Here is a 25645-nt window from a genome sequence, read left to right on the forward strand (position 1 = left end):
TTTAAAAATGCATTCCGACGTCGACGTTGGTGTCCTCCTGAAACAACACGCCCGAGTTTTATTTATCTCATTTCTTTTTTACATACATGTTGTATTCTAATCTTTATAGACAATATACATGATATTTAAACCTCCTGAAATTTTTATTTACATTTTCTTGACAAGTACATGTTCTTTGAATTACTTCTTTTTGCACAACCCCCATAACATGGACGTCGGAATGGGAATTTTTTAAACTGACATTTCAAAACCATAAAGGGCTGTTTGAGACCGTTGAAAGGTAGATAAAGTATCAGGAATAGAAGTAAAATATACGGATAATTATTGGATACCACTTTTAAAGCAGGGGAAAGCATTAAATACAAGAAATAATAGCCGAAGCGAGCGACAAAAAAGCGGCGGCGTAAATCGAAGGTTTTTACAACGCTTGGATCTGTAGCTCTCTGCATTGTCTGTCCGAATTTTCTCAAGCAGAGAGCTACAGTTCTGCAGCTATATATTGCTTTGTTCATAATGTTCATAATAACAGAATAATAAAATCTAGCGTCATCTCACATTGCGCTCCAATGCATACAAATGCATTTTTGTTAAAATCTGTGAAGTGAAGCGTGGACCATTTATGACTTAACGCGATGAGACATGTATACATTTCATACATTGTAGGTATATGAATCACATTTGAATTCGAAATCGCTGCCAATTACTTGAATCAAATTGGATAACACTGTTATACTCTGTATTTAACATCTGAAGGTATGTAAATACTTCTGGATTAACATTGTAACAGGTACACATGATTTATATAAGTACAAGATTTGGCACTTATTACGTGGATTTCTCATTTAAAGGGTGTTTAATATCGGTGGTCTGCGCAGGGCAATTTTTGACCTTCAAAAATAATATTTGACATCTTCAATTACAAAAAATAAGACATTATAAGCATCAATATTGTCAAAAACGGCGACGTCAGATGTTAATTGGGCGCACCACTGTAGCGTTCACTCTTGCTACACATACGGATTAAACCCGATCGACTTAACACTCTCGTCATTGAAGACATTCATTTATTGAACCGGAACTAAGACAAGGGTGATAACTCAACATGAAATTAAACATACAGAAATAGAGTAATCTTTCTTACATGAAACACTTACAAGTACAAACACTACATCCCTTCCTTTCTCGCTCAAAAACAACTATAATTCTCAATTAATACTATCTTCTACAATTCACACTTAAGTGATACTACTTTGTATCAACAGAAATGATAGTTTAATGTCCAAAGAAAAATGACAAGCATATATTGTAGAACATACAATGTACACTCAGTTAATAGTACATCATTTAGCATACATGATCCAGTTCACATACAGTCTAAGACTAATACATGGAAAATCCTTCAAACCTTGATGGAAGTTTCTTATTTCTTACAGGTCTGTGACTGACATTTAGATCACTATTTTCAATACTTGCATCATTAGAAAAACTAACAGGTGCAGAACTACAATCACTCTCTGGTTTACAATCAGCATTTGTATCAAGTTTCATTTCGCAGTTATCATCAACAATTTCATCACCAACAACAGGTTGTGGTTCATTATATTGTAACTCATTTGATCTACAAGTACTTTCTCTCTCATTAAATTTCTTTAAATGAGTAATGTTTCGTTTGTATTGTACTCCCTGATCTGATTCTACAATCGCACTGTTACCCTTCATTTGAACAACTTTAAAAGGTGAGGTGTTGAATGGAGTGGACAATTTATTTTCACGGTCTTGTTTCACAAGAACTTGGTCGCCGGCACGAATATCGGTCTCTGTTGCCCTACGATGTTTATCTGAATACATTTTACCCTTTTCCTTTCTTTCCGCATCACGGTCGCGTAATTCAAGATCATCAACATTATAGTCGAAAAGCTCAGGCAACTTTGTGCGAAGTTTACGACCAAAAAGTAACTGAGACGGACAAACACCAGTTGTCGAATGTGGTGTATTTCGATACATAACAAGAAATTTGTCAAGATTTCCAATCTCGGCCTTCAGCAAAAGCAATTCGAACACGTTTCATAATTGACCTATTTTGCCGCTCTACCTCGCCATTTGCCTGCGGCCATAAAGGAGTTGTCCTGTGATGAACTATGCCATTGTCTAACATGAAATCCTTAAAATGTTCACTTACAAACTGAGGACCATTGTCAGTGTGGATTGAAAATGGCAATCCATGAGTTAAACAAAACTTCGAGATTAAACTTGTTATGTTCTCTGATGAAATATTTTTCGTGACCGCGACCTCAAAATATCTACTGTAATAGTCTACAAGCACAAATATATACTCTTTACTTGGCAACGGACCTAAAAGATCTGCGGCAAGATGTTGCCATGGCGCGGAAGGCAATTCCCTGCGCTTCATCGGTTCGGGTTTACTGGGTTGACCCACTAACTGACAACCGTAACAACTCTTGCAAAATTTTTCAACACTCTTATCCAACCCTGGCCACCATACTTTACTTCTTAACAGCGATTTCATTGCAACAATGCCAGGATGGCCTTCATGCGCAAACTCCAGAACCTGATCACGCAACTGTAAGGGTATAACAATTCGTGTACCGCGCAATATTAACTTTCCAATCGAGCACAATTCAGCACGTACTGGTAAATATTGCTTAAACTCCATACGATGCCATTGTTGTGTAACAAGACACTGTCTTACAGAACACAGTTCTGGATCATTCTCTGATGCTCTCTCAATCTCGCGCGTTGTCATTGCCATCGGTGTAGCTTCTTTAGCTACAAACCTAACATAAGCATCTTCCAAATCTAGCGACTTTTGAGCAGGGTCATTCTTAACAAGACGCGAAAGCGTGTCTGCGATATTCCTTGGACCAGGAATATACCGAACTTTGAATGTGTATGGTTGCATTCGCAGCACCCATCGTTCTATTCTAGCACAAACTTTTGACTTGGGAGAGTATATACATTCAAGCGGCTTGTGGTCAGTGAGTAGCTCGAACTCTGTACCGTACAGATAAACATGAAACCTTTCACACGCCCATACTAAAGCTAGGGCCTCTTTCTCCGTCTGTGAGTAACGGCGCTCAGTATCACTCTAGCTGCGGCTTGCGTATGAAAGAACACGATGTTCTCCACTTTGCTCTTGCACAAGCACCGCCCCGAGTCCTACAGGACTAGCGTCAGCTATGACTTTTGTCGGCGCAGATTTGTCATAATAACCCAATGTTTTGGCATCTGCAAGTCGACGCTTTAACTCTACAAATGAATCTTGTTCTGATTTTCCCAATCTAAAAATTGAATTCTTGCGTGTCAACTCCCGTAGCGGAGCTGCTACCGTTGCTAGATCTGGAATAAATCTAGAACTATAATTTACAAGCCCTAAAAAAAACTGCGCACTTCACTAGAAGTTTTCGGTTCGCGCGCTTCGACAACAGCTTTGACTTTGGCATCCGACGGACCTATGCCACGACCAGACAACACATGACCCATAAATACAACTTCTGACATGTTCAATTCACATTTGTCCCTGTTAAGGGTAAACCCCTTTTCATACAACACTTTAACAACATTTTCAAGACATCTATCATGTTTTGTTTGACTACTTGCATGTACAATGATATCATCCATAATATTATGCACCCCCTCACAACCCTGCAATACTTGTTGCATGACTTTTTGATACATATCTGGGGCACAACTAATGCCAAACATAAGACGTTTGTACCTAAATAAACCCTTATGTGTCACAAAAGTAGTAATTTCTCGAGATTCAGGTTTTAACTCAATTTGATGATATGCCCAGGTAACATCAAGTTTGCTAAACACAGTACTACCATTCATTTCATGCAAAATTTCATCAATTGTCGGAATAGGGTGACGAACTCGTTGCACCGCAGTATTGGCCTGGCGCATGTCCACACAGAGTCTGATGTCATCACCTGAATGTTTGGGTAAACAAACAACTGGAGATATCCACAAACACGGCTCGTCCACACGTTCAATGATGTCCAAATCAAGCAGTTCATCCAACTTCTTGTCAAGTTTGTCACGCAAACTATAGGGAATACGTCTCATAGGTTGTATTACTGGCTCAACATCTGGGTCGATTGGTATTTCAAGTTGAAAAGATTTCAGCTTTCCTACACCTTTGAAGCATTTAGGGTATTTCTCAAAGACAGTTCTGTTGTCTGTATTGACAGCTTCACTAATGCTGCTAACAATCTGTAAAACACCCAACTGCACAGCTGTATCTCGACCAAGCAGGGCTTGTCCTTTCCCCTCAATGACCACGAATTCAACATCCGGAATGACAGTTTGGTTGTATTTCACAGTTGCAGTGAATATTCCAGCCACTTTCAGAGGTTGTTGACTTCCATAAGCAAAAAGCTGTTTTTCAACTTTGGAAGAAACACAGTTGATGTGGTTTTCCTTCAGATAGTTCCATAATGGCATTCCCATTATATTACAACTTGCCCCCGAGTCTATGATCATGCTGAGGTCAACATCCCCAATGTTCACAACAAGGCTGTCACTTAGCACAGAATTTTGGTGGACACGAAATGCGTATACTTTGCTGTCATCACTCTGGCCTGACTGCTCCGTAATGTGACGAATATTCCCTGGTTTCCCCTTTGCTCCACGGTCTTTGGTTTTACACATTTTCTCAAAATGTCCAACCTGCTTACACTTATGACATTTCTTTCCCCTAGCAGGGCATTTAGGGTCATTCCGCAGGTGTCCTTCATAACCACAACTAAAGCATTTACCGTTTGTCTTTTTCACAAAATGTTTCTTGTTTTGCACACTAACCTTGTTTACTACACCAGTTACGGCCCCTTGCGTGCGACCCTCAATTGATGTGGCTTGTCTCTCAGAGTCTTCCATAGCTCTCGCAGTTTCTCGGACTTGAGTTAGTGTAAGGTTCCTACCTTTCTCTAGTAATTTACGGCGTAAATTATGACGAACACACTTGTCAATGATTTGGTCACGTATCCTCTCATCAATCGCATCACGGTTCCCGAATTCACACGTTTCTGCTCTCTGGCGTAAACGGGTAATGTACTGTTCAATAGTTTCATGCTCTAATTGAGCCATGCTTCTAAACACAGACCTCTCGTAAGGAACATTTGCTTGCGGTTTAAAGTAATTGTCCAAGGCGTTCACCGCTTTCGCATATTCATCCTCTCCTTCTCCTTCCGGTAACGTAAAGAATATATCTTGTACGTCCATTCCTGCTGTATGGAGGAGCAACGCTTTAGCTTGATCTGCCTCCTTTACTCCTTTGCCTTTAGCATAAAGTTCGAATGCCCGACGCCATCTTTTCCATTTTGATGCAATGCCGGTCACATCTGCAACATCGAAATTCGGGATTCCCTGCACATCTGGTACCAAAACACTAGCCATCGTAAATTACTGGATGTTAAATATCCTCGTCGCCAATTTTAATGTAGCGTTCACTCTTGCTACACATACGGATTAAACCCGATCAACTTAACACTCTCGTCATTGAAGACATTCATTTATTGAACCGGAACTAAGACAAGGGTGATAACTCAACATAAAATTAAACATACAGAAATAGAGTAATCTTTCTTACATGAAACACTTACAAGTACAAACACTACAACCACCTAAGCAATAGAAAATGGATCCTTTTTTCATTGCCGTTTTAATACAGAATATATTACCAGATCTTTCTTTGTTGGTAATGGTTAAACACTGGTGGACATGTCTAATTTAAAATCAAGTTAAACATCGCCTACATCAGCAGGGATTTAAAACAGTTGGATATTTTTAAATGCCTAAATATATACCCCGAATCCGGAAAAGTCGTACCGTACCTATTTGAGTTTCGTCTATTTAAATCAGGGGGGGGGGGCATTTAAATCCCCGCTAGAACAATTATGTGGTGTATAGATCGAACTGTTTTACTGTACTGCCATTTTAAGAAGTAAACATAGTTTGATTTATCTGTTATCGATGTTATTTAAAACCAGTAGGGCTGAATATATGAATAACAATGAGTCAAAAAGTTTTTGCAAGTCGTTTTCATTTAGCGTTGTGATAATTAACTTGAAATACATGTAATTGTTGATTAATTATTTTTTTTTCCATCGGTATTTTTTTTTTAGAAATTTATTGAAGACAAGCTTTGGAGCTTTAATAGGTCACCCTGATACATGTATCAAATAGATGTATATGTACAGTCATGCATGTAATTTATTGCATTTATAACTGCATAATGGTGTGTCTTTCATTATGGATACCATCGTTTTTCATTAATGTTAAAAAATTTTCACATATTTATGTATGATGACATTTTTAATGACACTAAGCTTTATTTACTCCCCCAATTTTCAAAAAACCAAATACATGCAAAACATTTCTAAATCGACACGACTTTGACCAACGATATATAACGTGGTTGTGTTTTTACAGTAAACATTTTTGAGGAATGTTTGCCGGGTAGAACTCACGTGAGAATTTAAAATAATTTATTTCACAAGTGGGCTCAACAAAGTTACACAGGTAAATATCTCTTGCTTGGTATAGGAAAAACATTAAACTTTTCATACATTTTTAATATTTAAAGTACCAGCCTGTTGTACAAATTTCCTACTTTCACACAAGTTTTATAAATGTATAATGCGTCTTTTGTCTTTGGCACAAGTTTGTACAACGTTAGGCCGGAAAAAAAGCTTTGAAATGAATGCCAGTCCTCGATTTACTATAGAGAAAATCACAAATGTCGGCTGTCACCTAGCACTTTGTATGTCTTTGCTCTTTGTTTAAGCATGAATTTCAGCGCTAAAATTTGTTGAATCTTATGGTATAGATATTAATTAATAATATGAGATTTAAAAAAAAATATGCTTTATTTCAATCTTCATTTTTTCACACTTTACAGGGACCCATAAGTGCACTTGTTCTTATCACTTAGTGCTGTGTTGAACAGAGTTTGTCTCCTGTTCTTATAGCGAAAAGAGATGTAGATGGTGGAACGACACGGACACATGTATCGAGCACTGCTTTACACTTAGTAAAATAAGTTTAAAGATGGCTTCACTGGTTATCGGATGGAAGAGGTATCTGGTAAACCAACAAATATTAAGAGAAACGGAAAAGTCTAAAGCTGGACATCATATGTCAACAACAGTTGAACTTCGGTATCTCGAACACCGACATCTCAAATACCATGGATATGTCGAAGTGATTTGGAAGTCCCAACCACTTTTTCTTTAAGTATTTTACCCCTGATATCTCGAATCACTGGATATCTCTAAGTTTTTTCTCGGTCTCATTAAGTTCGAAGTGATGAGGTTTGACTGTACATGTGTATATTCATATACACGTAGTTTTATGAAATTTAAAGATACAGAAAATAGACTACTTTCTTTGTCTTATTGTCTTACGCACAGGAACATCATTCTGACTTTAAAATCATGCATTACTTTGAATAATATTTCTTTAAATTATAAGCAAATATATTAAAACAAAAACAAGAAGACATGCATTGTGGCAGGAGAGGTCATCACATTCGATGAAAGGAGGCGGGCGTGGGTACTCAAATCCGAGAAATATAAGTAAAATAGAGAGGTTCAAATGCCAGGTCAATGTCGTGCAATTAATTCTGAATTAAAAGGCAATTTCTGATAAGAAAACTTGCATAATTTGATTATCAAATGCGTTTGTCTTTCTAGCAGAAACTACCTACACCGAATTATTATTATAAATTGGAGTCGGATTTCACTTTTAAGATCGTCAGGATCATTCAGGAGCGTCCGGGGACCTTACCCTCTGGATCCCAATTAAGGCTTCGCCCTGGAACTACCGGAGGCCTTAAGAAGACCCACTAGACCTAATGCCTCTGGGTCTTTACATATTCTCCAAAGGAGGGCGGTACTCTTAGTAGAGAAGGGTGACATTTTAAACCGGCAGTTTCAGTCGGTTTTTAGCCCTAAATCTCCTCTTTCCCTCCTCCAGTGATGTAACATGAAGGTGAGTGACCAATATAATATCCCTCACTCAGCTGAGTATACCTTCATTACTGATGAATCCTCCCCAGCATGAAGCCACATGCCTGAAATAAAGGTAAGCACAGAGGGTATAGAGAAATTGTTGAAAAACCTGAAGACAGACAAGGCAGCTGGCCATGATCAGATCCCTCCCATCTTATTAAAGGAACTGAACTATGAGGTGAGTCCAATAATCCAAATCCTCTTTCAGCTCTCCTATGATACAGGTACATTACCTAGAGAGTTGTGCACAGCAAATGTAAGTCCATTATTTAAGAAGGGGGACATATCAAAACCGGCCAACTACAGACCAATATCCCTTACCTGTATACTGTGTAAAACTATGGAGCACATTATCACATCCAACTTGGAAGGCATTTGTACAGAACAACATTTTATACGATCTCCAACATGGATTTAGGGAGCGATGCAGTTGCGAAACCCAGATGATGATGTTAGTAGATGAGCTTGCCCGGAACATCCAGCACTGTAAGCAAACCGATTTGATCCTGCTAGATTTCAGCAAAGCTTTTGACAATGTCTCACACAACAAATTACTTTTCAAACTACATCAGTTTGGTGTTCGAGGCCGAAACCTTGCATGGATCAAGGGGTTCCTTAGTAAACGTTCCTAGAGGGTAGTGGTAGACGGCGAGTTTTCTGCATCCATCCCCGTTATATCTGGGGTCCCTCAGGGCTCAGTCCTCGGTTCCATTCTTTTTCTCCCCTATATAAATGATTTGCCGCAGCATATGAAGTCGCAGGTTCGACTCTTCGCAGATGACACTGTCATTTTTATCACTATGGATGGACATGGTTGTCAGTCAATGCTCCAAGAGGACCTTAAGCAACTAGAGAACTGGGAGACTTTGTGGGATATTAAATTTTATCCAATTAAAGTAAGTGTCAGGTTATCCATATAACGACATCCAGATACCCCACTCGTACTACATACTTCATGGTCAGGTATTAGAGAGTACCTCATCAGCTCGGTATCTGGGTGTCGATATATCGGATGACCTGAATTGGAGTAAGCACATCAGCCGGGTTACAAATAAAGCCAACAGCTTCCTTGGTTTTCTACGTAGAAACATACGAACCAGGAACAGCAGCTTTGGTTAGCGGCAAACAAGGCCGTGGTACGTCCACAGCTTGAGTATGATGCCAGTGTTTGGGACCCTCATTTGGTAGTATATATTAACCAAATTGAGGCAGTACAACACAGAGCTGCAAGGCGGGTGATGTCAGATTATAGTAGGACATCAAGTGTCTCATATACAATGTATGCTACACACCCTAGGTTGGTGACTTTTACAACAAAATAGGGCTGATGCAAGGCTTGTACTTATGTACAAGATCATACGTGGTCTGGTAGCCATCCCCTCAGTTCAATTCGTTACCCCCAGTAGGACTACGCGTTCATCTCATTCCCTTACCTTTCGACAGATACAAACTATAAAAAAAATGTCAATAAATGCTCTTTTTTCCCACTTACAATAGTTCAGTGGACCAGATTGCCAGGCAGTGTTGTCACACTTCCAGATTTTGAGCATTTCAAACTGGAGGTGGGCAAACTGAATCACCTCAGACCTTAATTATATAAAAGTGCTTTTATATCTTTTAATTGTGAATACTGTTTTTCTAAACTGTTATCTTCACTAATAACATAATACTATTGCCTTTTCACCCTATTGAAATTTACTTCCCTCTACATTTTTATTTATCTTTTAACCAGCTGTGCACCCTACTCAGAATACTCAATATTTGAGGGCGAGTAGTATCGAGAGATAGAGATAGAAATGCTGCAAGCATATCATCAGGTTCACTGAGTATTTGACAAGGTGTGAGTTGGCTCGTTTTACCAATGGATTGTGGAAAAAAAAAACCGGTAATCAGAATTAAGTATATTAATAAATGTTTTGTTCAATGCTTGGCCACATCAAAAAGTATCAAGCCAGTACATACGCACCAAAAGGAAATATAAATATTGAGTGAGAATATTTTTTTTTTTTTGAATGATACCAAAGTAAGAATTTTTACATTAAATAGAGAATAATATGTACATACTGACAGTTGATTTTCTCTTATAAACGTGAACTTGTACAATATGTTTTAATGTGGGGAATTACTCGCTTGGGTGGGGATAATGATATCTTTATTCCGTATTTGGATTGCTCTACTCGTGGACAACTTCCAGGTTTGAATTGTCCTCTACGGTGGCTGTAAATATCCAAAGAATAAAGGAATAATATATTTTATTTATGAAGTTTATTAATTGAAGTCGTCGATAGAAGTGCTAATAATTTCATAAACAAACAGTTACAAAAATAATTCGAAATATTATAAAAATACGTTTTAAAGTTAAAACAGGTGTACAGATGATTAAGCAATTTAAGAAAAATCCCTCTGTGAAATGAAAATCTAAACAACATAGACACTAGATAAATCTAAACTACACGTCTTACAGCGGACAGTCTCTTAGTTCTAAGTCATACACAGAGAAAATTCGAAAACAATCATTTTCTGCGATACACGCATCTTTTAACTTTGAATCAATAAAGAACTAAAGTTACAAGTAGAATGAGCTAAAAATATTTATATTTACAGGTAATCTTAACAATCTAAGCATTATTTCCTTACAATTTCAATTCTGAAGCACCGTTCACGGTAGCTCAGTCGGTAGAGCGCTCGCTCCGTGATCGGGAGGTCGTGAGTTCGAATCTCGGCCGCGACAGACCTAAGTCGATAAAAAATAGGTAGCAACTGTTCCTTCGCCATGCGCTCGGCACTTTGAAGTGAAAGTTGCGGGTCCTTCGGATGAGACCTTAAAAACCGAGGCCCCGTGTCACGGCAGGCGTTGGCACGATAAAGATCCCTCACTGCTCAATGGCCCTGAGTGCCGAGTAAAGGTCAAAATTTGAAGCCCTTCACCGGTATATGGTGACGTCTCTATATGAGTGAAAAATTCTCGAATGGGACGTAAAACAATATACAATCAATCAATCAATCAATTCTGAAGCCATCTTACTTCCCCAGAGTTTTTCCAATCTAAACAAATAACATTTTCAGTTCCTTACAATAAAGAACGCGGAATAAATATGATGGCGCTAAATTCAAATTATGTTTCCTAAACACACTTTACTAAAAACTATCGCTAAACATCATCATATAGATAAAAATACAACTATAATCAACTAAACACTAAATGAGGTCATTTAAAGTAAGAGTTTTTCATCAATAAAATATTTTAAAGAAAGCTCAAATTTAGAGACAAACTATAGTTATAACTAGAGCAGAGCTCGTTGCAAAGCAACGAGTAGGTCTTCCGTTCGATTTAGGATCTTGACTGTGATAGTTTCACTTTAAAAAAGATTTAAGAACAAGTAAATATAAATAAAATTTGCGCTTGAATTACTCAAAATATGTTACGAAACACACGAAAGAGTGATACCTTTTAATTTTTAGCAATTTCCGGTTCTTTTTCAATTACCTCTGGTATGTCAGAAAGTGCTCAAAACAACTTAAAATTCCACAATGAGTTTGTTCAAGTCTTTCCTGAAAGTTTAAATGAAAAAAATACGCATTTTTGGACAACTTCCGGTTTAAGAACCAACTTCCGGTGGATATGAAATGACTTGAAACACCCTATATGGCTGTGTTGTAAACATTTACAGAAGAAAAAAATTAAAAAATGCATATTTTTAAACTACTTCCGGTGGACAACGGAAGTAACGCCAGAAAAAACAAAACGCCGGAGACATATCTACAGATCATGATTTATTATACCAGAAAGTTTAATGACTCTGTCTTTAATTATTTAGGAGGAGAGACCCGGACAAAATTTCAATTTAAAAAAAAGAAAATCGGTTATAACTCGCGACCGCAAGTGACGTCATCAAAATAAAAAAAATGTGCTTTAAGTTCATATAATTTGCCATCACTACTGAAAGTTTCGTGAAAATCCATCGACGCATTTACGAGAAATCGCGTGCACAAAATCGGTAAGAATAATAATAATAATAAACAAGCGTCAAAGTGCAGCACTTCCGGGAAAAATGAACTACCTAGTACATATTTATGAACATTGCTCTATCATTGTTGAAAATATCAAGTTCCTATTTTAAGTGTTTTTTTAAGAATACGAGCGGACAAAGTGACCCTCTAAAAATCACCTAATCGCAGAAATCTCCGGACCGGAAGTGAGGTCATCAAAATAAAAAGAATATATATATCTAGATTTTTTTTATTTTCTACCAGACCTGAAAGTTTCCTAAAAATCAAACAACCCGTTTCCGAGAACTCGCGTGCACAAAATTGGTAGGAAAAAAAAACAATAATCAAATTATTCCTGGACATGTTTTTTTATTTCTTTGCAAGTGACCTTGAACTTGCCAGAAAGACCTTTGATCAAGGTCATGTCACAGCCTCCGTTCATAAGCAATCTCTGTTTTAAGCAAGAGCTTCCAGTGATTTTCTATTACTAAATCATAGCATGAAATAGAAATTGATTTCTTTCTGTCAGTATCCATGAACTTGACGGAATAACCTTGGGTCGGTGTCAAGACAAACCCTCAATCTCAAACAACCTCTGTTTTAAGAAAGAGGTTCTAGTGATTGACCTTTAGAAATCCATATCCCAGACAGGCATTTTACAACTTTTTCTGCTAGTGACCCTGAATTTCCTGAAATAACCTTATTTTAAGTCATCTAAAACCGGCGGACCATAAGCAATCTTTGTACCAAGTGCGAACATAAAAAATTACAGCCTAGATCGTAATAATACAATTTTCTTTGTCAAAGTCGAGGCAAACATTTTTGTCACAAGCAATCTCTGTATCAAGTATGAGCTTCCAGTGATTCTCAATTACAAATAAATGGCTCGGACAAAACATTTATTCTTTCTCCACTGACCTTGAATTTGCTGGAATGACCTTGGATTGAGACCATGTCACACCCTAGGATCATTGGCAATCTTTGTACCAAGTATGAGCTTCCAGTTAATCCAAAAAGTCATAGCCTGGGCAAACTTGGAGGGACAGACGGGCAGCTAGACAAGGGGACAGACAGACGGACAATATGATTCCTAATCCCCCTCCCCCGGCCCAGACACTTCGTTTGCGGGGGATATAACTTCCTATGTTAAATTTTGAACACCCATTATGATTTTTAAAAAAAAAAATAAATCTTTACTATTTCAGGGAGATATTATAACTATGTTTTCTCATTCCGGCCCACAGGTTTCTAGAGAATATTTTTTTTTTCAAATGACCTTTCCAAATTTTACTACTTGTATTTCTTAATTATCTTCTGTTGAAAGAGAATGTGGTCATTCATTTGATCAACAACATTTGGTTGATACTGACCCAGTGATTCTTGCGTTTTGACGCACCCCCCCCCCCCATAAAAAAGATTGAAAACTTCGCCTCTGAAGGGAAGCATTTTATCTGTTTCCCGTGGGGGGGGGGGGGGGGGTAATACGTTTACTGATGAGAGGAAATTTAATCAACTATCAGTCCTATAAATATGAATGATTGCTTCGGAATATTTGGTTACAATTACATGGCTATTATATTTATTTATAAACGTAAGTTAATGTCAGCTAAGGTCTAAATTAACATCTGCTATAGACAAAACCAATAAATTTTTATCTATTTAGGGTTATCTACATATATAGATCTTTTTGTAAGAACCACTTTTCATAAAACAAATTTCCGTCCATGATATATTTGGCACTCTATTTAATTAACATTTTATTCGGATGTCGATCAACACATTTTTTTTCCCAAAACCCCGGTGTGCAAAATAAGCGAAACTAGCCAATGAAGATGTTTAAAAATCCTGATTCCGCAATCGCATCATCTCGGGCGTTTCCGTCAGAGGTCGGAAAAACAACCCCGAATGTTTTAACATTACCGGATGTTAAAATTTTATACAAGATGGAGTCGCTTCCTATTTATTAAGGATAGACGGAGTTGAAAATCCCTTCTAGCTAATTAGTATATTTTAGGTAATATCTTTACATTCAGTAAACTTAAACTCAATACTCAACAGATAAAATATCTTCACTCATTGAGGGAAGATCTTTTAGAGTCATTTATTTCAAAGGTTTGGAAAGGGGGGGGGGTCTACGTAATACATTCGAAGATTTTTTCCATTAGTTGGAAAGGCCCGAGAAGTTGCGACTGACTTGTCTTGGTCTTAAAACACTTTGACAAACCCAAACCACGCAGTTTTATTCAGGACACGTGTACAGTGAAATGAAAAAAAGTATATTCAATCCAGTTCAATTGAGAAAAAAAAAATAGTCCGGCATTTTTTCAACCTCGTTCGGTTAATTTATTGATTAATCTTTATTCCGTGAAGGAGGAAGGCATTAAATAAGAAATATTTCCAGGTGTACAAAAACACCCATGCATGGACTTCATTTTAGTACTACATATTGTGATTGAAGTTGAAAATAATCAACAAATAGATTTACAGAATAGAGAGATTATGATTGATATTGTAAATAAAATTAAGAAAATTGAACAATTTTTGATACAGGAACTACCTGGTATATATGTACATGAGCAAATGAGTCTCTCTCTCTCTCTCTCTCTCTCTCTCGTATTTTTTTAAAACTAACCCAGAAAAGCAATGTACGTAAGTTACAATTATTTGAAAGAAAATACTCAATTCTATATGGTAAACGATACAAATAGTTTAACAGTTTATGATACAAAGGCTGCCGATTATGATTTTAATAATTGAAATAAAGCTGTCAAAGTGTATTACAGTCCCTGAAACGTTCTACTTTCTCATTTTTCCGTTCGCTCACCGTTCGTTCAGCGTGCGTTCACCGTTCGTTCACTTTTCGCTCTCCGTTCACAGTTTTGCGTTCAGCGTTCACCGTGCGCTCGCGTTCACCGTTCACAAAGCGTTCACCGTTCGCTCTTCGTTCGTTCACTTTGCGTTCAGCGTTCACTTATCGTTCAGTCTTCAGTGTCATTCGGAGCTCCGAAGTGAAAGGACTTATCTTTTTTAAATAAGGATTTACAGGTTTTGAATTTAATAAATAACATACCGTGTTTAAAGAATCATTATTTCATGGGAAAAAAAAATTATCTACAAAATTAATTTTTATTATTCTAACTTAGCTGTTAGGTTATTTATAAAATTTATCTGGAAAAGTACATGTATGTACCTATGTAGAACGATGCTGAAAAATTGAATTTAAATACGGGCAAAATACTGATACTTCAAGCACTGCAACATTTTGTTGTTATGTTAAGGACGACAAATCGTTAATAGATAGATAATAATCGAAGTCAAATAATTTACCAACTGCAGCAAAAATACGAAAATATTTATTTCTATCACATTTTTTTTTAAATTATACAGAAATACATGTTAAAACTTTTTCTGAGAATGATAAGCAGTGCTGCGGATATCCAGTTAATTAAATATCTTTAGAGCGAATTAAATTGATAGTGTGGTTTAAAAAAAAATATTTGTTTAAAATGCAATACATTAAAGAGTTTTTTTTCAACTTTACATATATAAAGTCTTTAATTAGAGAGAGAAAAATGCCTTTATAACATGGCTATCATTTATATAACCAAAGTGATTCTCCAGTAATGATATTTTTCATCGTAACTTTAAATGTTTGTCATTCGATATTATTAAAAGCCCCCCCCCTCCCCTAAATCGGTTACTTAGTTAGTATTTCCAGTACATTTTAATTAACATTTAAAAAGAAGTTAATGTGTTTTGTAGCAAACAAACATGCATCTAAACAAAGTCATTAAACAATAGTAGTTCAAAATATACATGTGCCGGCGGTGATATTTTAAATTGGCAGGGAGTATGTTTCAAATTCAAGCGGCTTAATTATTCCAAGTATTTATTCCCAATGTATTTTATTTATTTATTTATTTATTTATTTATTTATTTATTTATTTATTTATTTTTAGAAATGTTGGAGGAATCAGATCTAAAAATGATAAGAAATGTTAAAACTTCTTGGAAATACTAACACTTTGCCTTCGGTGTGACGAGACTTTCACACCTGCACAGTGTCGAATGATTTTGATGGACAGGTCATGCACGTGGACTTCGTGTGAACTTGAAGCAGGAAAATAAAAACCTATTATGACTGTAAAACAAATGGATTTGTTGATTAAAAAATGGTTGCTTTCACTGCCTGATATATTTAGAAAAAAATTAGAATTTTTGTTTGATATAGGTACAAACATTTGAGGAAAGGGGGGGGGGCTGAAACCGAATATCTCTCTCTCTCTCTGAGTGTGTGTATGAGTGTGTGTGTGTGTGTGTCATTTGTCTGTTTAATAAAAACTATGACAGCATATTACTTAAATATCAAGTTGTGAAAATTTAATATATAACAAATAATATGATTGCCTCTTTGTATCATCTTGTCCGAGTATAATCACGGCCTGGAAATGTCTACAGATACATGTAGAAGTCATCATAAAAAAATAAAACTGACACATAAATATATTATTGCATTAAAATTTTAAAATACGAGTGTATTTATGCAATACGTCCACATACCTTTGTAAAAAAAAATTTCTTATTATTTTACACGGAATCGCCTTGTATGGTTGTTACAACCATTGTAATTCATTCTATAAGTCCGTAGTTTTCTCTTCTAAAATCCACATTATTTGTAATGGTTTTATATATAAAATAAGAATAAATATATTTATTTTACAACTAGATTAATTTCATCTGTTATAACACAGCGTTCGGTAACAATTACAATGTTTTACAGCGATAAAAATCGTATTATCAAAAAACTGAATTTAAACACCGTACATGTGTGCAGAAAATATTGTAAGAAACTTAAATTGATAATTTTACTTAATGTGCATGTATCGTCTTTCTTAGGACAATTTTCTCTGATTTGTTTATTTATTTATTATTTATTTATTTATTTATTTAGCACCAGGCATTAGAATACAATAGAATAGTTTCAATGCAAGGAAAAGATCAAAGGCATTCCGAATAAATCGTTCATCTTGCGTTCACTTTGCGCTCGCGTTTGCGCTCCGTTCGCGTTCTGCGTTCGCTCACCGTTCAGCGTTCACACATCGTTCACTCACCGTTCGCTCTGCGTTCGTTCAGCGTTCGCTCACCGTTCAAGTGGGAAATTAGAACGTTTCAGGGACTGTAATTAAGAATGATAAATTTGTGATATTCAGTAACTGCACTGAAGTTCACTGGTCTGAAAAAAAAAATGGGATAGATGACCAGAGACTCCGGTCCGTCAATAAATTATTTTTTTTTCGGAAAGCTACATGTAGAGTTCTGCAGTTAGATATTCCAGTGATACTAAAATTTTCCCGGTGTGTATCTTTTCCGTCCCAATTGATATTTTAAAAAAATATGTTATATGCATTCTGAAATTTACAGTTCTGGACATACGATATAGGTTTATTGTCATCTACATGTATAACCGAATACCGATATTTAATACCACAACAAAATTATGATGTTAGCGTACTATACTTAAAAAAGATCATTTACGGGTTTTGAATTAATTATAAAAACAAAATTCAGTGCTTTAAAATCTTGAGGTATTTTATTAAAACTTACTATCAACCCTGTAATATAAATAGGCATAGTGCAACACAGAAGTCGATTATGAAGTTCAGACCTTGGCCACGTGACGGAGTTAATCCATTTCATTGTTTACTTTTCAATAAAATAACGAATCATTTTTAAAGTAAGACTGGTCACCCTTGTGATTCGGAAGATTCTCTTTAAAAGTTTAAAGTTGGTATAATCATGATAAAAACTGTGATGAAAAAAATATGAATGGAAATAATTGTGTTGAAAACGGATTAATTTACTGTTTCAAAGCGTAGAGAAAGCGCAAAGCTTGTGCGTTTAATGGTTAAATTAAAGCAACCGCAGATCGCTAGTCCATACGCAATGAATCACCAAATTAAAAGTAGAATTACACACGGTTGGGAAATAAATTGTTGGTAACGTTAAAACAATTGAAATATGGAGATAACGAACATTTAAAATTTAAGACTGATTAAATGCTTAGCGTTTTGTACTTAAATCAAATCTAAGATACTAAGTTAATTTATTTGAAAGATTCGATTTACTTAAAGAAAATAATATTTTCCCGTAAGTCGTTGTGTTTGTAAATTTAGATTTAGAACAAAAATGTTTGATGACTGCGCACTGGTTTACATGCACTCGATGGACTGCTTTGATCACGAGCGATCGAAGGAATGGTTAATGGTTGCGTAATTGTAAACAAACACAAAACCTTGCTAGACGTTTTGGATTAAGGCTACATGTATCATGATCAAATTTAAAACAAAGATAAACCAACATAATCTCAAATATTCGATATTAATAATTGTCCATTAATTGTCGTGTTTAAAAAATAGACTTAATACGCCGATTTTTATTTTGTTTACGACTGTTGGTCAATGGTTCACACGCGGTGGATCGCTTTAGATCTTCTCGGCCGCGCGTGATCGAGGGATGGGTTACGTAACGGTAAACAGAATAGAATCTGGGGTTCAGGTGAATGTAAGAATCACGAAGTTAATGATTGTGAATTATTTGACTCTTAAATTTTTTTTCGCGTTTATATTGTTTGCTTTAATATTTAAACAAAGAAAAGATACATGTACTTTTTACTGTTTTCTCTCTCTTTCTCTCTTGGAAGGTTCTTTATTTTAAAACACAATAAAAAGAGAAACTTGTCACCGAATAATCTGAATAGGAACCAAAGAGCACGTTTAAAACCTAATTTAAAAAAATTAGGATACAGCGTTGAAAGATATTAATGTTATTTATGGCAAGTTTATTTCAGTTATACACATAAAGAAATCTTCACTAGCCAAATGAAAACGGGTCCTTGTTTACGGGTCTAGCTTTTCTTCCCTATCATACACAAGACTCGAACAAAATAATATTTTCATGAGACAAAGAAGGTATATAGGAACAACTTTTTATCGACAGCCATATCGAAATATTTTCTCGTTTTTGAGTTATAAAGCAAAAACTTTCAAGGGCCCTAGATCCCCAATTTAAGGGGCCAGCTCCTTTTTAGTGGTGTCAAATAAAAGGTAATTAAATTGTACACAACTTTTGTTCTACATGTCTTAATAAAATATTTCTTATTTAAAGATACAAAGGAAAACATGTGTCAATTTTTGCTCTTTAATGCGTCCTAATTTTTTACCCCTAACTAGCGGCAGTTTGAACGCAGAAATCAAAAAACAAAAAGCAATGTTCACAACTTCACTGCTTCTGTTTCTTATATTCAGTTGTATTTATGTTCCAACTTTTGTAGTCTCGGAATATTTGTCTGGAAATTAAAGACCCTAAATTTTCACTTAAAGGGAAATAACTCAAAAGCGGAAGTGGATTTTGGAAAATATTATATTATTCTGATAGAGTTTTGTAGCGGCTATAAACTCTGAAATTTTGATTAAAATCCTTTGAGAAATAAGCAAAATATGAGGCATCAAAGTTAACAAGTAGGAAAAAGAAGATAAAAATTTGGGCTGTAGCGGACGTTGATGTTTGGTATTTCGGGTAAAAATGAACTTACAAGTACAAATCTACATATGTTGCTCTATCATCACTGAAAATCTCACGTTCCTGTGTTAAGTAATTTTCGTGAAAATGCCCGGACAAACTAACCCTCAAAAATCACCAAATCTCGAAAATCTCCGTACCGGAAGTGACGTCATCAAAATAAAAAATATATATCTAGATTTTTTAATTCTCCATCAGACCTGAAAGTTTCATGAAAATCGGGCGAGCCGTTTCCGAGAACTCGCGTGCACAAAATCGGTAGGAAAAAAAAAATAAAAATAGTGGAAAAGAAACCTAAGAATAACAGTAAGGTCTTCCGCTGAAGTCGGAAGACCTTAATTAATTCATTTTATGCAACGAATATGTCTGTTTTAAATGAGGATAAATTTAGTAAACGAGAAATATGATTTACATACACTGTACCTGTAAATATCAAAAGAATAAAGGAATAATATATTTTATTTATTAAGTTTATTTATTGAAGTCGTAGATAGATGTGACCGAGTCAGGGCGCATTTCCACCGACGACCCCGCGTCTTTGGATTACAGGATTTTAGCCAATCAAAATTAAGTATTTCTTTTCTGAATATCCGGAAGTTGTGAAATTTTTTCAAATAAAGAAGATTAATTAAACTCTAGTAATCATGTGACATAAAAAATGACCGCCACAGTAATTGAGATAATGTGAACACCTGTGCTTGACTTCAGATCCTTAGGACTTCTTAATAAAAAAAAATCACAAAAGAGATTAACACTATTACATATTACACTTTTTAGAAAAATTAACCTTGGCTATACCTTTTGAACGGCTGGGACTAGGGTTTTCACATTCACAGGTGTATTCCTTGTGACAACGCCGTTCATTGGATATCAACATTTTTTACTATTTGACCTGGACCTTGGAGTTTAACGTACTTAAAAAAAAATTAAAAGTTTTGACTTTTTACCTTTGACTTTAGAGTTTGACCTACCTTTGAAACATTTTAATCTCATTCATAACTTTTCAACAGTTGGTGTTAGGGTTTTCATATTTTTACATGTGTGTTTCTTGTGACAAGACCCTCCCTTGAGTACCGACAGTTTTGACTTTTGTCCTTGACCTTGGGGTTTGATCTACTTTTGAAAAACGTTTACCTTTGCCATAACTTCTGAATAATTAATGCTAGGGCTTTCATACGCAGTACAGTTAAGGCAACATTTTCTATAAAAAGGCACCAAAAACGAGACACTTAAAGTTCAACCGTCTTATACTCTAGCTGAAATATCTTAATGGCTGTATGAAGAGTTTATTCGTCGCTTTACACATCGGTATTTTTTGTCATCATGTGACCCTCTACAGTCACGTGAGCTCCGATTTTAGGTCAAAATATGAAATGTCAAATTTAGCCAAAAAGTGCAAGGGCAATGCAAACAATATTTTAACTGCACAATGTTTCATTGTGTCCCTTGGTATCCACCCTATCGAAAAACTGATGCTCATTCGGTCAGATTTCTGAGATATTTAAGTTATTCATTGAAAACAAACACCAGTATTCAAAAATAGGGTATTTTTCATTATTTGATCGGAAATTTTAAATTGCCTAATGAATTACAAAGAAATGAGCATCACTTTTTAAAAACTATACAGTAAAATAAAGAATTTAAAATAAAAACCTACCTCCTGGGTTTTCGCCTTGCCCTTGCACTTTTTGATTAAAAATTGAAATCTTAACACATTCATTCTAAATATAGTTTTCAAACGCGTCATTGACCCAGCATGGGAGATACCTCTGTGGTACTTAATAGAGTTTTGTGTACCTCGCAAATTTTAAAGAAATAATACCTACGGACTGTGCTGGGCTTTATTTCATTAAATCAAAACGGTATGCATAAAAAGATCCTTGACTTTACTTTGTTCTGTATATCTTCGTTCTTTTATACGCTACACAAGACGTATTTGACACCTACCGCATTTCCTCCGTTCGTCAACAATAGGCCTAAAATTTGCCGCAACATCCATCATGTAAATCAATTGGAAAATGACCATGGTTAAAAATATTGAAAGATTCAATCATTTGTAATAAAAAATAGACAATCCCTATCAATGATTAAATATTTATTCTCCCCCAGTAGACACACAGAAAATATCTCCAACAGAACTTTTTTTTTTCTTTTTTTTTTTTTAACATGTGATTATTTTAGTTATCAAACCTTCAACTGTTTAGGGATTCTAGAAGACTACGTTAAAAGTTTTAAGAAAAGGACGAAGGGATTGGGGTTCTTACTCCTGTATTTAATAACATGTTTTCCTTTCTAAGATCTAACCCCCCCTCCCTCCGGGCCTCCCCATCACCAGTTTGCCTCTGGCTCCTTTGATACTGTATACCTTACTTGCATGTTAAAAATAAATTATTAAACAGTGTTTACATCAGGTTTTACTTATTTAGGTATTGTACCACAAATCACATTGGGGGGAGGGGAGCTTTAGTTTCATTTTTTTTTTTTTTTTTTGAGTTCTTATTAATCCATGCGCAAACAAGATAATCTAAAGAATAGGTGAACACAATGTACATGCTGAAATTTAGATCTTGTTGGTACCCAAAAACACAGTCACAGGCGCGTAGCCAGAATGGAAGTGAAATATACGCAGAGAACGGCTGGGGTCCACTTTGAGACCCCAGTGGGTCCAGGGCGAAGCCCTGATGAGGGCCCAGGGGCAAAGTAATATTGTTTTTAACACAAAGTTAAATACCTCCATGCAAATTCATTGTACATGTAGAGGTTGAATATTTTAAAAAAAGATATATTGGTATCAACCACTCTTTTTTAACTTTCAGCAACAAATATTATCAATTTCAGTTACATGTATTAACAAAAATAATGTTATATTTCAAATCATATTCTAGTGGGTCACAGCATTCAACGGTTGATATTTTCTCAAAGACCTCTAAAAAAATATATCAATGTTTTGTAGAAGAATTACAAATTAATGAATGTTTTAATTGCTTTTGGCAATGATTTAATAAAACATTATACCGGTATTTTTTTTTATATAAAGAATGGTAATATAAAATTTGAATTTGAATCGAAACAGTATGAGATAAAATAATTTGAAACAGAAATATTTGCTGGATGGTATTGACGTTTTTTCTCTTCTCACAAATCTCTCCCTCCCCCCCCCCCCCAATTTTTTTTTTTTTTTAATTTAAAACGATGTGTACGCACCTGCTTATTTGCGTATAGGCAGCCACGCACCTGCCAGAATATATGCAAGTAAAGATATTCAAAATCTTAACAGCCTTCAAACGTTCACACCATTGTACTGTTAAAAATTCAAGGTATTATTTTTCTAGAAAATTTATTTAATTAAAAACAGCTTTTCAAATTCAAAGGAATTTCTGAGCAGGAGCAAAATATTTCAAACAGTCCACAGTTCAAGCAGTTCTGCTGGATGAAATCAATTCTGAAAACAAAATGAAATACCATTATGGAAAGTTCATTGACCAGGTTTTTAAAAAAGTGATACTCAAAACAATGCATTGAGTAACATGGAAAGCATATGCATGACTTTATTGTTTTTATTACCAAAACATTTCAATAATCTTGCTAGGAATACGTATGGTTTATAGCTAATATGGAGCATACCTTTTTTTTTAATGGTGCAAACACCTGGTGCCTGAATGAATTGTTCAAATTCTTTGGGAGTAGCTACAACACAATATATATGTAATGAGTGAAATACATTATGATTACTATTGTAGAATGAAATGCCATTGCATTGTGCAAAACAAACCATGCTATACTATATTTTCTGAAAATCATAGAATAAATGGAAACAAACTTTTGATACAAAACTTTTCTGGGAAATTGAAACCTATGACATTTGTAAAAGTAGAATTGGTAGCTATACTGAATTTAAGTAAAAAAAAATAAATCAATCAATATACTAGAGATAACATTTAATTCTTTCACCTACACAAAATTAAAAAAAAAATATTTATCTCTGACATACTATAAAATTAATGTGAAATGCTTTAGTGTGATCATACCCAGTGGAGAAATTGATGCATCTATTTTGATTGTTCTGGCTGATGTAAATGCCATTTTTAACCAGTTCTGTGACAGCTACAATGATAAAAGAATTATACATATAGACAGTTCATAAATACATGTATATACATTTAAGACTGACTTAATGTACATGTAGTCAGACAAATGAAAATTCAAATATTTTATCTTCATTAGTGTAGAAATTCTACAAATTTACAGCCTAGTGATACAGATAGATAAAAGATTAATTAAAAATATGAAGCACTGGTAAAAACTGAAATCTTAAAATTCACATATTTTTGATTGCCAGAGGTATAAATTAGAATTTATAGGGTCTTATACTCTTGTATGTGCAGTGCACATATACATATTGTACACTGTGCAGTTTGACTTCACAAATACATTGCAAGTGTGACTGCATCTAAATATTAATTTGATATCATGACATGCTGTGCTTATATTATGTTACATGTTTGTTCATGTATGCCAAAGGACAACATTATTGCATGTTTAAAAGTGTGCAAATTTCATAATGTGTGTGTGTGTGGGGGGGGGGGGGGGGTGCATATACACAAGGCACTGCATTACAGTTTGTGACGGACTGTGCAGTGTAATAATACATCTCATTGTACATTATTCTCTATTGAGAAGTTGATGGCTCGTTTTAATACTCCCCCTCAGGGGGAGTATTAAAACGAGCCATCAACTTCTCAATAGAGAATAATTGTACATGTACACGGTTATTTTACATCGATGTAAAGAATAGTATGTCTATTTGTTAGTGCCTATGCGTATACACACCTTAATGAACAGAAAGGGACCTAGGGAGGTAGTGCGGATTGTCTCAGTTCTCCATGAGTTCCCGAAATATCTTCATCATCTTCTTATCAAAAAGATAAACAAGGCCTAGGTCTCTTATTTTATCCCTATTCTCTTTAAAGATTGCCTGATTGTTGCATTTATTCACTGCATATCTCAGCTGCTGTCGCCACGTTTTTAGATGTAAACAACATTCCGTGTCACCGAGTGCAAGCGCTTGGCTGAAGCCGAATGCAGGCAAACGACACAATAAAAAGAGATTATTTCGAAGACTTGTTGTTACTATATAATAGAAAATCACCAATGTTTATTTATTTAAACATGAAAATACAGATATTCATTACAAATTCTCGCAATCATCATTAAAAAAGCTTTTTTGAGCTCTATTTCCTTATATAGATCTATCAAGGCGGAGCAACTGTCATGACGTCAAACCTCATTATGACCTCATTACCATATTATCTTCATTTGTAGCCTTAACTGTACTGCGTATTTCAATGTCTATTTCTTGTGACAAGGTATTCCTTTGGACACCGTTAATCTATCCTTGACCTTAACATTTGACTTGAGTATAAAAAAAAATTAACCTTTGCCATACCTTTCAATAGTTAGTCCTAGCAGTTTCATATTTCACAGTTATATTCCCTGAGACGAGATCTTTCTTTGGGTAACATAATTTTTTATCTCTTGACTTTGACCTTGGAGTTGGATACGGATTTGAGAAACTTAAACCTTTGCCATAAGCTGCAACACCGAGGCATCAGTGTTTCACAAACACGTCTTGTTCAATATCCAAACTGGACAACAACATTCACAATGAATCCTTAAATCATTGTGTGGAACCTGATAAATTATTTGACTCGATCTATGGTCTGAAAGAACATGGCTGAACTTATCCAGTCAATAACTCACAGATTGGGATTTTTCATAACCAGTGTGTGTTATGGTCTTGATGAAAGGTCATTTGGATGAGTTTGGATGAGAAACTATAAATTCGTTACTGTCTTTTTCTAGTGAAACATTATTGGTATCATGCAGAGTGTGACATGGCCTAACTTCAAGTTCAAGGTCACTAAGGATAAGGTATTTTGACTGGATGTATGGACTGTATGAACATGTGTGAATTTGAGAAGTCAGTAATACGCAGATGGGGTTTGCTCATAACCAGAGTGTGTCATGGCTTTCGCAAGGTCATTTGG

At 35.4% G+C, this 25645-nt stretch overlaps 3 protein-coding genes across 3 annotated transcripts in view; 1 reads left to right on the forward strand and 2 right to left on the reverse strand.

Annotated features, from left to right (window-relative positions):
* Window positions 1-25645, forward strand: part of LOC133200444 (uncharacterized) — a 121696-nt gene that overhangs the window by 58267 nt on the left and 37784 nt on the right. The window lies entirely within an intron of this gene.
* Window positions 2018-2920, reverse strand: LOC133200507 (uncharacterized protein K02A2.6-like). The gene has a single exon (XM_061336293.1). It carries the CDS (start codon window positions 2918-2920, stop codon window positions 2018-2020), a length of 903 nt encoding a protein of 300 aa, XP_061192277.1.
* Window positions 3107-5415, reverse strand: LOC133200508 (uncharacterized protein K02A2.6-like). The gene is made up of 2 exons (XM_061336294.1): window positions 3471-5415; window positions 3107-3357 (listed from the first exon to the last, which is right to left on the reverse strand). Exons 1-2 carry the CDS (start codon window positions 5413-5415, stop codon window positions 3107-3109), a joined length of 2196 nt encoding a protein of 731 aa, XP_061192278.1.

This window comes from Saccostrea echinata, unplaced genomic scaffold (assembly GCF_033153115.1).
Source record: "Saccostrea echinata isolate AGI-Se365-2 ecotype Australia unplaced genomic scaffold, CSIRO_AGI_Sech_v1 ptg000040l, whole genome shotgun sequence".
Lineage (NCBI taxonomy): Eukaryota > Metazoa > Mollusca > Bivalvia > Ostreida > Ostreidae > Saccostrea > Saccostrea echinata.